Source organism: Perissodus microlepis, chromosome 14 (assembly GCF_051167445.1).
Source record: "Perissodus microlepis isolate ML-2025 ecotype Zambia chromosome 14, ASM5116744v1, whole genome shotgun sequence".
In the NCBI taxonomy this organism is placed as follows: domain Eukaryota; kingdom Metazoa; phylum Chordata; class Actinopteri; order Cichliformes; family Cichlidae; genus Perissodus; species Perissodus microlepis.
The window spans coordinates 5,961,854-5,975,551 of NC_140474.1; the positions used below are offsets into that span (position 1 = coordinate 5,961,854).

At 40.5% G+C, this 13,698-nt stretch overlaps 1 protein-coding gene across 3 annotated transcripts in view; it reads right to left on the reverse strand.

Moving 5' to 3' along the window:
• Window positions 1-13,698, reverse strand: part of eml2 (EMAP like 2) — a 32,359-nt gene that overhangs the window by 12,446 nt on the left and 6,215 nt on the right. For 2 of the 3 annotated variants that reach the window (XM_084951781.1, XM_084951782.1), the window contains exons 2-4: window positions 9,012-9,239; window positions 8,426-8,543; window positions 7,966-8,067 (exon numbers count right to left, since the gene is read on the reverse strand). In XM_084951781.1, the coding sequence (XP_084807907.1) occupies window positions 7,966-8,067; window positions 8,426-8,543; window positions 9,012-9,239 (448 nt within the window). Of the gene's footprint in view, window positions 1-4,302; window positions 4,433-7,965; window positions 8,068-8,425; window positions 8,544-9,011; window positions 9,240-13,698 lie in introns of those variants that run through there. The other variant, XM_084951783.1, reaches the window with a different exon arrangement.

Here is a 13,698-nt window from a genome sequence, read left to right on the forward strand (position 1 = left end):
ACTTTCCAACTTGGTAGTTCTGCTGTGTAAACAGGTTTGTAAAGACGAGTCAGCAGACACAAAGCAAACAGAAGTCCACTTGTATTTGCAGACAGTGTCAGCGCCTATCAGTTAAACACACGGCAGATGTGAAACAGTGTGACAGAAAAGCATCGCAGTGGTCAGAATTAAAAGATGCCACACAGACAAGCCAAATGCATTTACAAGTAAAAATGACAACCGGCGAGTCAGCCACTCTGCCAGGATCCGTGATTAGACCTGCCAATCAAAACCTGCCACATCAGCGAGAGCTGCAGATGTCCCTGAATCTGCTGTCACCCAATCAGAACTGCCTGCCAAGCATTTCAGCGCATGCTGAGAACTCAACCTAACCTGTCTGGATGCTATCAACCAATCGGGCTATCGGGATGTTGAAGCGCTGCCTCGGCTGACAGCTGGATGTCACCATGGCAACAGCAATAAAGGTAAGGCTTGATAAGATAAGAGGGAAATGGAGGTTTGGTCCTCGCAAAGCAACAAGAGAATCATGAAAGACGTGCTTGACTTTTCTGAGTATTTCTATGGAAACACAGGTAAACAAATAACAGCAGCGAACACACTTCTCCTTCTCATGTAGATTTATTGTACAACCACAGAGCAAGTCATATAATACAGATGAATACTATGAGAAAAACTGCAGTGACACAGGATATTTGTCTCAGGTTCACAGATAAACCACTCAAACTAGAATCAACATCTTACTATAGCAAAGTTAGTTTAGATTTAGGCTTAAATCCAATATCTGTTCAGGCTCATAAGAGAAGAATGTAATAAGCAGACACTGAAGATCATCACCAACCACACATGGCTGGTCTGAAACCCTGAGTACTCACTAATAATTTCAATACAATATCCATTTATTTGCTGTACTTAAGTTATCCAGCCTTGATCTGTTATGTATGGATCTGTAGGAGGAGTATGACTAAGAAAAACAAACAAAAACCTGGAAAGCGTCTTTTTCAACCTTTTTGATTTTGCCAGTAGTTCCACATTAAGTGAATGATTTTGGACACAAGCTATCTTTTGGTTCCTGGTGATATGCGTTTTGTGAGGAGACATTTTGCCACATATTCCAATCACTACCTCTTTGAACATTTATGTCAAATATGAGGAAACTCCCTCAAGGCTTTCAAAAGAATTGTCAACACCACAGAGGGAAAACCTGAAAGCATGAAACCTCCATACCTGGTGGGTCGGTTCAAAAAACAGACTAGTTGACAAAAAGAAGCTTTACCAAGGCTGCATTATGAAAGTAACACATAAAGAAACTGAGTGAGTGGGAAAGACTGCGGCGTACAAACATGAAAAGACCTCAGGCTGTGGTGTGTGTATCCTGATTTTTGTTTAATGGGGAGTTTACCAAATAAAATCTTGACAGTATTGAGACATGTCAATAGCTCTCTAAGCTTACAGGTCAACTGAAACAATGATTTGAGATTTCTCTTATAGGTTTGTTACAATGTGAACAAGGGACCTATGCAAAAAGAAAACAGGAAAATGAGATGAGAGCCTGCGTGTGTGTTTGAAGAAGATTAAAGGACAGCAGAGCAAACAGACGAGTCATCTGAGGGCCTGTGTGGCGTCTGTTGTGTCTCTGGGCAGTTAGAGGCGACCAGGAGGGGTTTCGGCTCTTTAAAGCAACCACATAAAGCCCTGTTTGTTCCTTGAACTGCGAGCATGTGTTTCTGTTTGTGTGCATGTGTAAGTGTGGTCTGCCAGGAAGTAGAGGCGTGGCATGGCTCTAGCCAATAACAGAACACGATTGATCCAGAACCTGTAATTATGGCGGTCCATGCTGCGCAACTGGCAGCCGAACAGGGCACATAACTCTGCCTCTACAACCCAACGGCAGCGGCCGTCACTAGTCACCGGGTTTCCAGGCAGAGGGAACGCACAAACAGACCTCTCATTAACATGCAGCACCGAGGGTGTAGTTGGCCTTTTCTGTGGGCTCTCCGAAAACACAAAGGGTTCTTGTAAGAACCAGAGGGCACTAATGAGCACCGGTGCATCTGCAGAAAGATTAAAAGGACCGACATTTTTGTGCTGGACCATTTGTCGCTTTGAATATATTGAACTTTAACCACTTTTTGCAAGCAACAAAATCAGGATATTTTATCTTTAAACTTAGTGGTTTGAAATAATAAACGGATATTTTTAATCCTGCAGCTCAAACTTGCAAAGAGCATTTGTTTGGTTATCATTTTTTGCTGTTTACAAGAGACACCTTCTCTCTTTCTTATAGGAAATCTTAAGTACTAGTTCCATCCATCTGGGAGATTAGAGTGTTGCACACAGGGAGGCAGAAGATGTTGTGGTCCGAGTAATGGGACTCATCCCCCTGAACTGTGGTGGGAGTGGTGGGAGCGGTCAAGAGTGCATGCATCCACTTCCTGCTCAATTAGGACTTAAGTACTGCAGCAGCTATAACAATAGACATGAACATAGTTGACTTTCTTCATATTTTCACTTGTGCACAAAATACGTTATGACTAAAACAAAATACACTAAACTAATCAACTCTGACACTTATGAGGCATCAGACAGTTTCCAGATAGCGAAAGAGGGAGGAAGAAAAATAAGAAAAATCTACATTTTTAATGCAATGTTATGCTTTATTCTGATTCTAATGATCATTAGAGTTTCATCTAACCAACTTCAGATTTCCTGTAAAATTATAAACCTCAAAAAGCAAATGCTGAAGGCACAGTTTTTCCATGCAATACATTCTAGATCCAAGTGATACAAACACAAAAAGGAGGAGATGACAGACTGAACATGATATAAATCTTTTCCTTTTCCGTAGCGTATGCAAACCCTGTACAATACTCGTGCTACCCTAACTTTGAAATGACTTATTATATGGAAATAAAGACAGACACATTGATGTTAAACTGGTTCAATGTGGTGCAAAATAGTCCTCTCCAATCAGACACGTGCTCAGTATCTTTGCTGCATGTAGAGCAGGATGTTCAATCAATGTTATCAATGTTTCTGCAAGCTGTGCAGAATTGATAATGGTAACATCAGTCCCACAGCTCCCCATCTCTGGTCATAATGCTACAGAGGATTACAAAACAAAAGTCTTAGGAGCATTTTGAATTGATGCTCAATTAGCTACGTTTAACTTGTTTCGGAAATCAATTAATTAATTTGGAAAACTTGAAAATTAAATAGTATATAAAAGTGCACCAAGCTCAGCAGCAAATTAAAGTAGAGCAGATGATGACGGGTACTTTGTAAAACCTGAACATGTGTAATATTCTTGTTGAAGTTCAGGGTGTCCAGTAAAGCAGGAGCTCTGTCTCATCTGCTGTCAGAGTCAGTCAGGTTTAACAGAATAATGAGTTAGCCGACAGATCTGCTGAGTACAGAGCGACTGGTCCGATGTCACATCACATTCACTGAGTCCCATCTGTCTGTGTGCGTTTCATAACCAGGCAGAAATGTTCATTAGCGGCCAAAACAGCAGCTTACGCCTAAAATGGTTTAGCATTTGCATAATGTAATCAGTTTGTAATAAAGAAACACACTTCAGGAAAAAAATTATTTTCACAACAGCCAGATAGATGGTTTTTACTTTGAATGCGCTTGTTATGTGAATGTTAGCTAAATAAATAAGCATTTGTAACTCACCTTTTTCATATTTGTTTGAACCAAACATTTAAAACTCAAAGTATCACACAGTTTAGCATTTTTTCATAAGACCTGCCCCTTGCCATTAGGCTCATGGTCGATGAACTCATCAAGCTTTGTTGTTTTATTCATGTAACCATGCAGCTGCCCCTCCCCACAGCCCTGCAGACAGAGAAGCCGACTGCATCTAATGGTTTGCGTGACAACGGTTTCAAAAAGCAGCACCACTTCCCCTGAATGTCTTCAAACCTAAGCACTGACTGCTGACTTTGTTTGGAGTGAAAACAACCAAACATTTCAGAGGGTAAAGCCTGAATGCATTTACCTACCAATAAAAACTGTATTTAATTTTCTTTTCATTTAAACTGCAGCTGAGGGACTAGTTGTAACAAAAACAAGTACCTCTCTTTATAACAGCTGTGTATTCATTTTCCATAATGGAGATACCAACCAGCCATCCAAGGTTTAAAGCTACACAGTTTCCTTTATGGACATGCAAACAACTTAGGTCGTAATTAGCATGTCTTTGCCTTTTAAATGATTCCCAAATATACCATCTCTGCTTAAAGTCTGCTACTACTCAATTCTAGTTAATCATTGACTACTCATTGTAAAGCAGCAAATTACCTGGGTGATTTCTTCATGTCTGCAAGGTTTCCGTTACACTAAACGTCAACACTGGTGAGCAGTCAGAGCGGTTCTTCTCCTGTCCAAAGCCACACCAACACACGGACTTCCTCCTTCACTCTGCAAACTTTTAGCTCAGCCTGAAAGGTCATATTATCCAATCAGAATGCACTTCCTTATTGTCCAGGCACACCCCTTTCTGCACAACTACCACGCCTCCCCTTTACCAAGAACTGTTAGAAACATGATACATCAGCAGAATGAAAGGAGTAAAGGAGACAGTAGAGGAGAGGAGAGAAATCAGGTCATATCATCCAATCAGAATCCACTTCCTTACTGTACAGGCACGCCCCTTTCTGCACAACTACCACACCTCCCTTTTACCAAGAACTGTTAAACATGATACTTGAATGAAAGGAGTAAAGGAGACAGCAGAGTAGAGCAGAGCAGAGCAGAGCAGAGTAGAGTAGAGTAGAGATAAGGATCAGAATCAGGCCGCCAAAGACTATAATCGAGTCCACTGGATGCTTTGGAAAATGTTTATTTAGACATTTCTGGGTTTTTGTTTCTGTTTTGTGTGTTTTTTTAAACCATGGTTACACAGCAGTAAAATTCCAATTAAGCACAGTCAGTGAAGCAAAGTTTTACTTTACTTTTACAGTTTCTTCCAATTTGAACCAGAGAGATCTGCTGACAGATTTCTTTCATTTACCACAGCAGCATTTCTTTATCATGTAAAAAAACTGACACGCACTGCTGAAATGCATCTTCTTTTTCTTATATTAAGATATTGCAGCGATTAAATGTGTAAAAAACTTCCTTGAGCCGACAGGAAGCATTGTTTCACTGGTCTGGCCCACCTAAGATGAAAGTAGTTTGCATGTGGCCCATTTTATGCGCTTTCTGCAGTTTTGTCAGTAGTGATCACTGTGGTCATTATACATAAAAAAATAAACAAACAAACACCGGTGTCTTGAAATTCCCCCCAAAATTGTGCTCTCTCTCCCTTGTCAAAAAAAATAATCCTATTAAAGAGCAACATTTTTATTGTTTCCCAGCTTAAGATGGCATTATGGCAACACCTCTGAGAGGATGATTTAAAACAACAAGAGTAAAACCAAAGACTGAACTGATGTATGATGAAAAATCCATCCATTTATCCATCCCTCCATCCATCTTCTTCCGCCTATCAGGAGCCGGGTCGCAGGGGCAGCAGCCTAAGCAGAGAACCCCAGACCTCCCGCTCCATGGCCTCCTCCAGCCTGTCCGGAGGAACGCCAAGGCATTCCCTGGCCAGCCAAGAGATATAATCTCTCTAGCGAGTCCTGGGCCTGACCCGGGGCCTCCTCCCGGTGGGACATGCCCGAAACACCTCACCCAGGAGGCATCCTTGTCAGGTGCCCGAACCACCTCAACAGGCTCCTTTCAATGTGGAGGAGTAGCAGTTCTACTCTGAGCCCCTCCAGGACTGCCGAACTCCTCACCCTCTCTCTAAGGGGGAGGCCAGCCACCCCTCAGAGAAAGCTAATTTTCACTGTGTGTATCTGCGATCTCATGACTATGATAACTAATAATAAACGTTTTCAATATTTGTTCGCTTATATGAGGGACCCACATGTTTCATTCATTTGCTGTGGTATGCTGCTACATCAGTGTCCATTATAAAGTCAGCATTTTAAAGACAAACAGCCGAGTAACTCCAAACATCTGGAATCTATTGTACTGACTGTAGAAACGTCTATGTTGTCCTGTAGGTGTACCGCACACATGCTCATTTTATCCATGATAGGTATCTGACACTGAACCTACTGTTATACCTAAAATACTATGATCTTCTCTAGATACTATATTAGGACTTAAATTTACACTGACACTGCTTTCTTTATAATAACAATTTTTTTGCACTTTTCTGGGATGATAATGGATGGAGAGTATCTCCACATACATTGTAAAGAGTCAGGTTGCTTATTATTTTACTTGTTCTTCACCATTTTTCCAGCATCTGACTGAGACAGACTGCCAGACTGGTTCAATTACTGCCAGTTAAGTCTGCCTACAGACAGAAGACAGTGCAGCGGTAAGACAGCTCATTACGACTAACCCACTGAACTTCATCACAGTCCTTCTGACCCACAGTTTGTTAGAAAAAAAGTTTTCAGACTGGTTGTCATGGCAACACAGTCGAGCAGCAATCTCTAGGGATGAAAAATGAAGCCTGCTTGGAAGTGGTGAAAAATGCAATCCCTAAAATGACCACTTGAGACAGACTCCCATGCTGTAACACCCAAACCTAATGGCTTATAATGACTGTTTTTCCACTGCAAGGCTCAGCCTCACAGCAGAACCATACTTGCCAATCTTAAGACCTCAGAATTATGGAGGCATTCAAAAAGTGTGTGAGTGTGTGTGTGGGGGCGGGGGCGGGGGGGGGGGGTATACATATACAAAAAAACTTGCATTTTACAGCATTTATTTATTTAACACTATTTATTTAAAGTAAGTTAAATGTCACAGTTATTACTGTCCCCCAGCCGGGGCTGTCCAAATTCAGAGGCTGCATCCACGTGAGGACCTGGCCTTCGTGGTTTAAGTGGGCCAGGTCCTCCAAAAGCCGGGTAGGCCGGAAGTGAGTGACTGTGACGGTCTAGCTCTCTCGGTGGAGGGAAACTCTACCGTCTGCTCCTTGCTATCTAAATATAACCGGACGCTGGCGTAAATTTTGGACCATCTCACACTTCTGTTTTCTGTTTGACGTTTATTCAGCTGTGTGAAAACCCCCGGAGGAACCCCCACCCCCCAGGGATTAATAAAGTTTTATTTAATCTAATGTAATAACTTTAATCTCAGCCAAACCGATTTACTGAGGAACAAATAAAACACTGAAAAAAGTCAAACAATATCATTTTTAGGTTATCTAAGTGATTTATATATCATGTTTAACCTGAGTAGCGAAAGACCACGGGGGTTTGAAAACGATGTGCCGGGAGTTCGCTGTTCTCACCGGCTCAGATATTTGAAGTTCACACAGCTACATTCCCTCCTCAAAATGTGCTAAAAGTTTATTTTGCGATCCAGAAAGAGTAATAAAACTAAGTAGCTGCCGCCATTATTGGAAACTGGAATTGGCTGGGCCGCGCTATGAATTCTGTGATATGGTTTTTCAATTTTGTTGTCTGGGTGGAAAAACAGGAGAAATTTGGGAGAATGGTGGCTCCGGGAGATTTTCGGGAGGGGCACTGAAATTCGGGATTCTCCCGGAAAAATCTGGAGGGTTGGCATGTATGAGCAGAACATGTGCAGCCTGATACAAACATTATTTTGGCAGATTTCCCCTAAAGGACAAATGTAGAGGTAGAACCTTTCTTATAACTCACCCGTGTAAGCATTAAGGCTTTAAGTTATGCATTATTAGGGATATTTTTGATAAACCTGTGGGAAGCAGGAAGGCTTTTGGCTCTCTGCTGGATTTCACCTTCACCACTTTGACTCGCTCTAAAATATTTGTGTGTGGTTGCCTTTTGGAGCACTTTTATTGCATTATCTGACAAACAACAGGGTTTACTCTGTGGTCAGTACTTTAGTGTCCCAAACATTAAGAGTTGTCCATAGATTTTGCATTAAATGTCTATATTTTCACACCAGCCCTCAGATAAAGGCTGTTACCTTTTGCCACCAGAGGAGCTGCTGGAGGATGTTGTTCGACTCCGACTCTCCGCCCCCATCTCTCTCCTCACCAGGGTGAGACGCTCTGTGGACATACTCTTTCTGAAGAAGGGAAGAGGAGGGAGAACTCTTGATGTTTTGATGAACAAACTGTAACATTACCATTTTTTACATGAAGTTACAATTGGGTTAAAAAGGGATTAAAAACAGCAGTTGATTGCTAAGTTAATGCCTATTCAATTAAACTTAAAGTATCAAACAAGAGAAAGTAAAGTGTACTTGATGATGCTATTATACATAAAAGTAAATTAACTTTAACTGTCAATTAAAGAATACATCAAATTTCAGTTCCGTTTTTAACGTGAATAGGGGATTAAGAAATAGGACACCCTTGCAAACGAAAAATGAAAAGTCTTGTTATGTTGTGTTCAGCACCTTTGCTTTCCATTCTTAATCCTACCTCTTTATAGACTGTAGCACCTCTTTCTTTGGAGATGAAGGCGAAGAAAGGAGACGTTTCTGTTGAATGTAGCCATTACTCAGAGGCCGGGAGGGAAGAGCCTGCAGGAGCTGTCGCACTGAAAGAAAAGAAAATGCCATGAGCACACAGTGCGTACAGCTTCCCAGTTCCAGACCCCAGTTAAACTTTTAATTTACCACTCCAGATCAATGTCATCAAGGGAAACAGAAGATTTCTATATTTGGCATATAAGCAAATGTGATTTGCATGCTCAGCTTGTTCAACTGACAACACAAAGCTTTCATTTTAGCGGTGGCTGGCCATTCTGACTTGTGACAAACGTAAATTAAAAGAAAGTATGATTTTATATCAGCATGTATTTTTTGTGAATAGTTTAGCAGTAGCAGGATTAAGTCAATTTAAGGTATTTATATCATTTCTAAATACTAACATAGTAAAAGTTAAGAACTGCAGCACAGATATAGTTGGGATCTGAAACCACCTGATTGGAGAGCAAAGACATTTATCTTGGAATATGAAGAGCAGCAACATATTTCAGCTTTACAGAAGCACTGATGTTACCTACCCTTGGTAGGTGGTGCAGCAGCTGTAGTGGCCAGAGATCTCCTCCCAGCATGAACGCCTGCTGGTTGCTTCCCTTGGCTCTGCTCCTCACAATAGCCGAGCCGGCGCAGGGCATCAGCCAGAGCCGCCTTAAGCAGCTGGGTCTCATCCTCTTGTAACTGCAGCCTCTGCTCCAGGTGAGACACCCGGTCCTCCATGTCCATGTTACTGCTCGCCGACACAGTGTCATCTGGGGAGTTTAAGTGTTTAACATTTTCGTTTTAATGAATTCTAGGGGTTCATAATGTAGATTTCAAGAGTTAAACCAGAATGGTAAATGGCCTGCATTTGTATAGCACTTTTCTAGTCCCTAAGGACCCCAAAGCGCTTCACACTACATTCAGTCATTCACCCATTCACACACACATTCACACACTGGCGATGGCAAGCTACATTGTAGCTACAGCTGCCCTGGGGCGCACTGACAGAGGCGAGGCTGCCGGACACTGGCGCCACCGGGCCCTCTGACCACCACAGAGGGTCAGAGGGCCCTCTGACCCTTTATTAAGTTCTGAGTCACATGCAGCTGCATATGGGATTGTGAGAAAAAAAATACTTAATAAAAAACTTAAATAAAAAAAAACCTAAAAATGTTTACAAAACAAAAAAACAAACAAATATCACAATGAGTTTTAAGAACTTGAGGTGCACATTTTGTAATTTATTTTGGATTTTCTCTAATCCACACAGATTCAAAAGTATACATACACCTTCAAACACCCCCACTAATATTTGCTTAAATGTCCCTTAGCAAGTTGCACCAAACGCCTTTGGTAGCCATCAACAAGCTGCTGGCATAATTCTGGCTGGACATTTGACCGATCTTCTTGGCAGAATTGTTATAGTTCACTTAAAGTGATTGGTTTCTTGAATGGACCCCGCTTTTAGTCCACAAACTGAGTTTGTGGACTAAAAGCGGGGTTTAATTAATACTAAAAGTATTAATTTTGGAGCAGGAGCTTCTTTCTTGGTCAGCACTTTCTCAGTCTATGGTGCTTCAAAGCTCACTTTAGACCTTCAGAAAATACTGATTTCCAATTCAATTAAGTTTTATTTATATAGTGGATTGGTCTCAACGCACTGTATATTGTAAGGTAAAGACCAACAATCAAATGACAACCTTTGAGCAAGCCCTTGGAGACAGTGGGAAGGAAAAAAAAATCCCTTTTAACAGGAAGACACCTCGGGCAGAACCAGGCTCAGGGAGGGGGGCTTTCCCAGCTTTCAGAGGATTCGTGAATTCAGTGAGTGCTGTCAAACAAATCTTTTTTATGCTGACAAAGAGAAACTACCAACTGTAGTCAATTATGACCATTAATGAGACATTAATAGGCCTTGGTAAGTTACAGGACACTATAGAACCTTCAGCACTACTCATTAGTGAGTGCACGCATATATTTGAGCCTGGAGGTGGACTTTTGATCCTGTGTGGATAACAGAAAATCAAAAATAAATCCCAACATGTGCACCTAATTCTTCTTTTTCAAAGTCATTAAAGATGTGCAATGTACAATCGTTCCACGCCGGAAAAAGAAGAGTTCAAAGAAATCATTAAAAGCCCAGGATTACCATGATAAGCGCATGTAAACTAATGACCGCAGCTATATACAGGAACTCTTGGGGTTATTCTTTAAAAGCAAGCATCTGTTTCAGTGTTACGGATATCCGCTGCTGTGGCTGCTGCTTTGTAAATCAGTGGTGTTAAATTTCTAGGTGGGGACAAGAGCTTAAAGGTATTGTGACCATTTTCAATAATTCAGACTGAGAATGAGTATAAATGACAGACGAAGAATAACAGCAGGAAGGAAAACCAATCAAGGACATGCAGACGGGGAGGAAAAAAACAAAGGGATAAGACAGAGAAACAAAGCTTTTTTATTATGTTTTTGTGTATTAAAGAGGAAATTATGAATATTTAAGTTCAAATATATTAGAACGTTTAGAAAATGGGGTTTCAAACTGCAGGTCAGAGAAATCTGGAAGCAGAAAAACAAACTAGCTCCTCGTTTCCTCTTCGTAGATGCATTTTTTCAATGAATAATATTGGCAAGTTCTCAGCGCAGATAAACATATTACATTATCTGTGACCACAACACTGGATGCCAATTTGGACTGAGCTAGTTAAATGCTTTTACTGTGGAGCTGCAGCATGAGGACAGTAAATTAAACTGCATTTATTTTTCCAGAAATGCCACCACAGGCACAGACTTTTTATTAATACATTACTGTAAGACAGTGACTTAACAGCGCTCTTGGAGACTATCCTTTAAACTTAAAGGTACCCTGAGGATTTTTATCAACCACAGCTTGCTGTGTGGAAAAATCTTTTGATTGGCAGACCCGACATGTTTGTCCAGTCTGTGCATTTGTTTGCAGCATTTGTGCCTTTTTTGTTTATGCAACCACTGCTGACAACTGCAGAGGGCAGTAATCAGAGAAAAACGACTGCTGGCTGAAACAAACACGGATGTGAGCGATGAAAACATGAATTCAACATGACTGTAAATTTGTTACTCAGTCTTTTTGGTTTGGATATGCTGTATAACACTTTTGTTTCCCAAATCATTTACAGTACAAACAGCCTGGTATAGTGACTAACTGGTTCAGTGTGAAACGTGATATTTCAAAAGGAGTATTTCAGTAAATGTATGTATTAGTAAAAACATGCATTTTTTAAAGCAATACTTTTTGCTAATAAATACACGTACAGGAATTCATATAAGCTCCTGTTGACCTCAACCCACACACATCCACCAAGCTGACTACCTCCAGACCTCTCCAACTCTTTTCAGTCTAATCGCACATCATCTTTCCACCCACCGTGATGACATCATCGTGGGCTGGCGAGCTTATCAAAGGTAAACTGCCCGGTGTGGATTATTTAAATCTGTGACCCACATTATCAGATTACAACCTGATAAAGTGAAAGACAAGTTTTCAGTTGGACACATCATCACAACTGTTCATGAGGTCTGAATTCTGATCTCACAGCCACCATCTCCAGATCAAAAATACATATTTCTATTCATACGTTAATGCTTTCAAAATCTTATAAGTATGGAAAAAAGAAGGAGGTCCTGCTTCAGCCTGTCAAATGGACAGGCTGAATAGATGAGGTGTACCCAACACCAACAAAGTAATGTGTGAGTGTAAGATGATAATTATCTCTTGCATCAATTTATTGTAGAGTTCTTATCTTTGAGATCTAGTTTCATTAACTGGTTGCTGAAAGACTGAAAAGGGTTTAAATGAATGTTAATAGGTATAATAACAATTTTTCTACTTCACTGGAACAAATAGTGAGATATCTAACAATCACAAACAAAACAAGCAATATTTGTAAACATCAGGTATTGCTCCAACTTTACACAGTGGTAGTGGTGTGGAAAAAACAGATGAAGCTATTGTTTATTTACAAATAATTCAAATATCACCATAAAACAATAAGAACAGCCATTAAAGATGCATATGTATTTGAAAGAAAAAAGACCGTGACATGTTCATATAACCCAGAAATATCATAAATGGAAAAAAATGAGATGATCTACCACAAACTTCCTCCCTGATCCGTGTTATTTTTAAGTCATCATGTGATCGCAGCATTTGTGCAAAAATGTTTATTTATAAACTTGCAGTAAAAGAGCGCCACTCTTCAAAAAGGGATTTTATACTTTACACTGCTTCAGCACAAGGCACCACGATGCTCAGCATTGTAAACTGAGACACAGGCAGTACTGTTACCCTTACTGTATTACATTTCATAGTCAAATGACACAGGAAGAAGCCATGAGGAAATTAAGCTTCAGATTTACATACAAACATGAAGTTCAGGGGAGATTTGCATGGCAGAGCTGACCTACGCAGACCAGCATCTAAAGTAAGATTGTCTCATTGTTTCTCTTCTTCAGTGAAAAAGCAGTTTTGGTGTCCCTGTTTAACACAATACTTACAAAAGTCCATCTACAAGAAAGAAGCAAGAAACTCTCCAGATGGCAAAAAATGCAGTATGACACATTGTATAAATTAAATAATGTAATTTCAGTGTCACCAGGAAATAATTACTGCATGTACAGAGTCGCCAGTCAGCCCTGGTAGAAACTGTTTACAATGTTTGCTGACTTTTCCCCCAAATAATGGGTTTTTTGTTTGTTGTTCTTTTTAAAAGGAATGAATACAAATAATTAAAACAAGCTGAAAATGGAGACACAAAACTCGGAATAGTTGTCAGCTGAAGAGGGAGAAGCCAGAATGTTGGTGGGAGGAGATCACGAGTTGAACTAACCGAGAAAGGATGAAGAGGTGGGAGAAGAATGATTCATTTTTATCTGACTACTGCAGTAATCACGTTTATCTAAACTACTGCGACTACTGAGTGCACTTAATTGAGGAGACAAACAGAATGAGGTGGAAGGCAGGAGAGACAGCTGCAGAGACAAAATGAAAGAACCTAGAATGAACAGTTTTGCCTTAACGGGGCTTTGTCTGCAATCGTCCAATACTCAGACAGCTACAACATGAACTCCTTAGAATATAAAATACTTTCCTAGTTTGATTTTGGATCAATTTACGGGTATGAATATTTGTAACTTAAATTCAGGTCCCTAAATCAGAGGATTTCATCTCCTTTACAGGGGCTATTTTAGCACCGC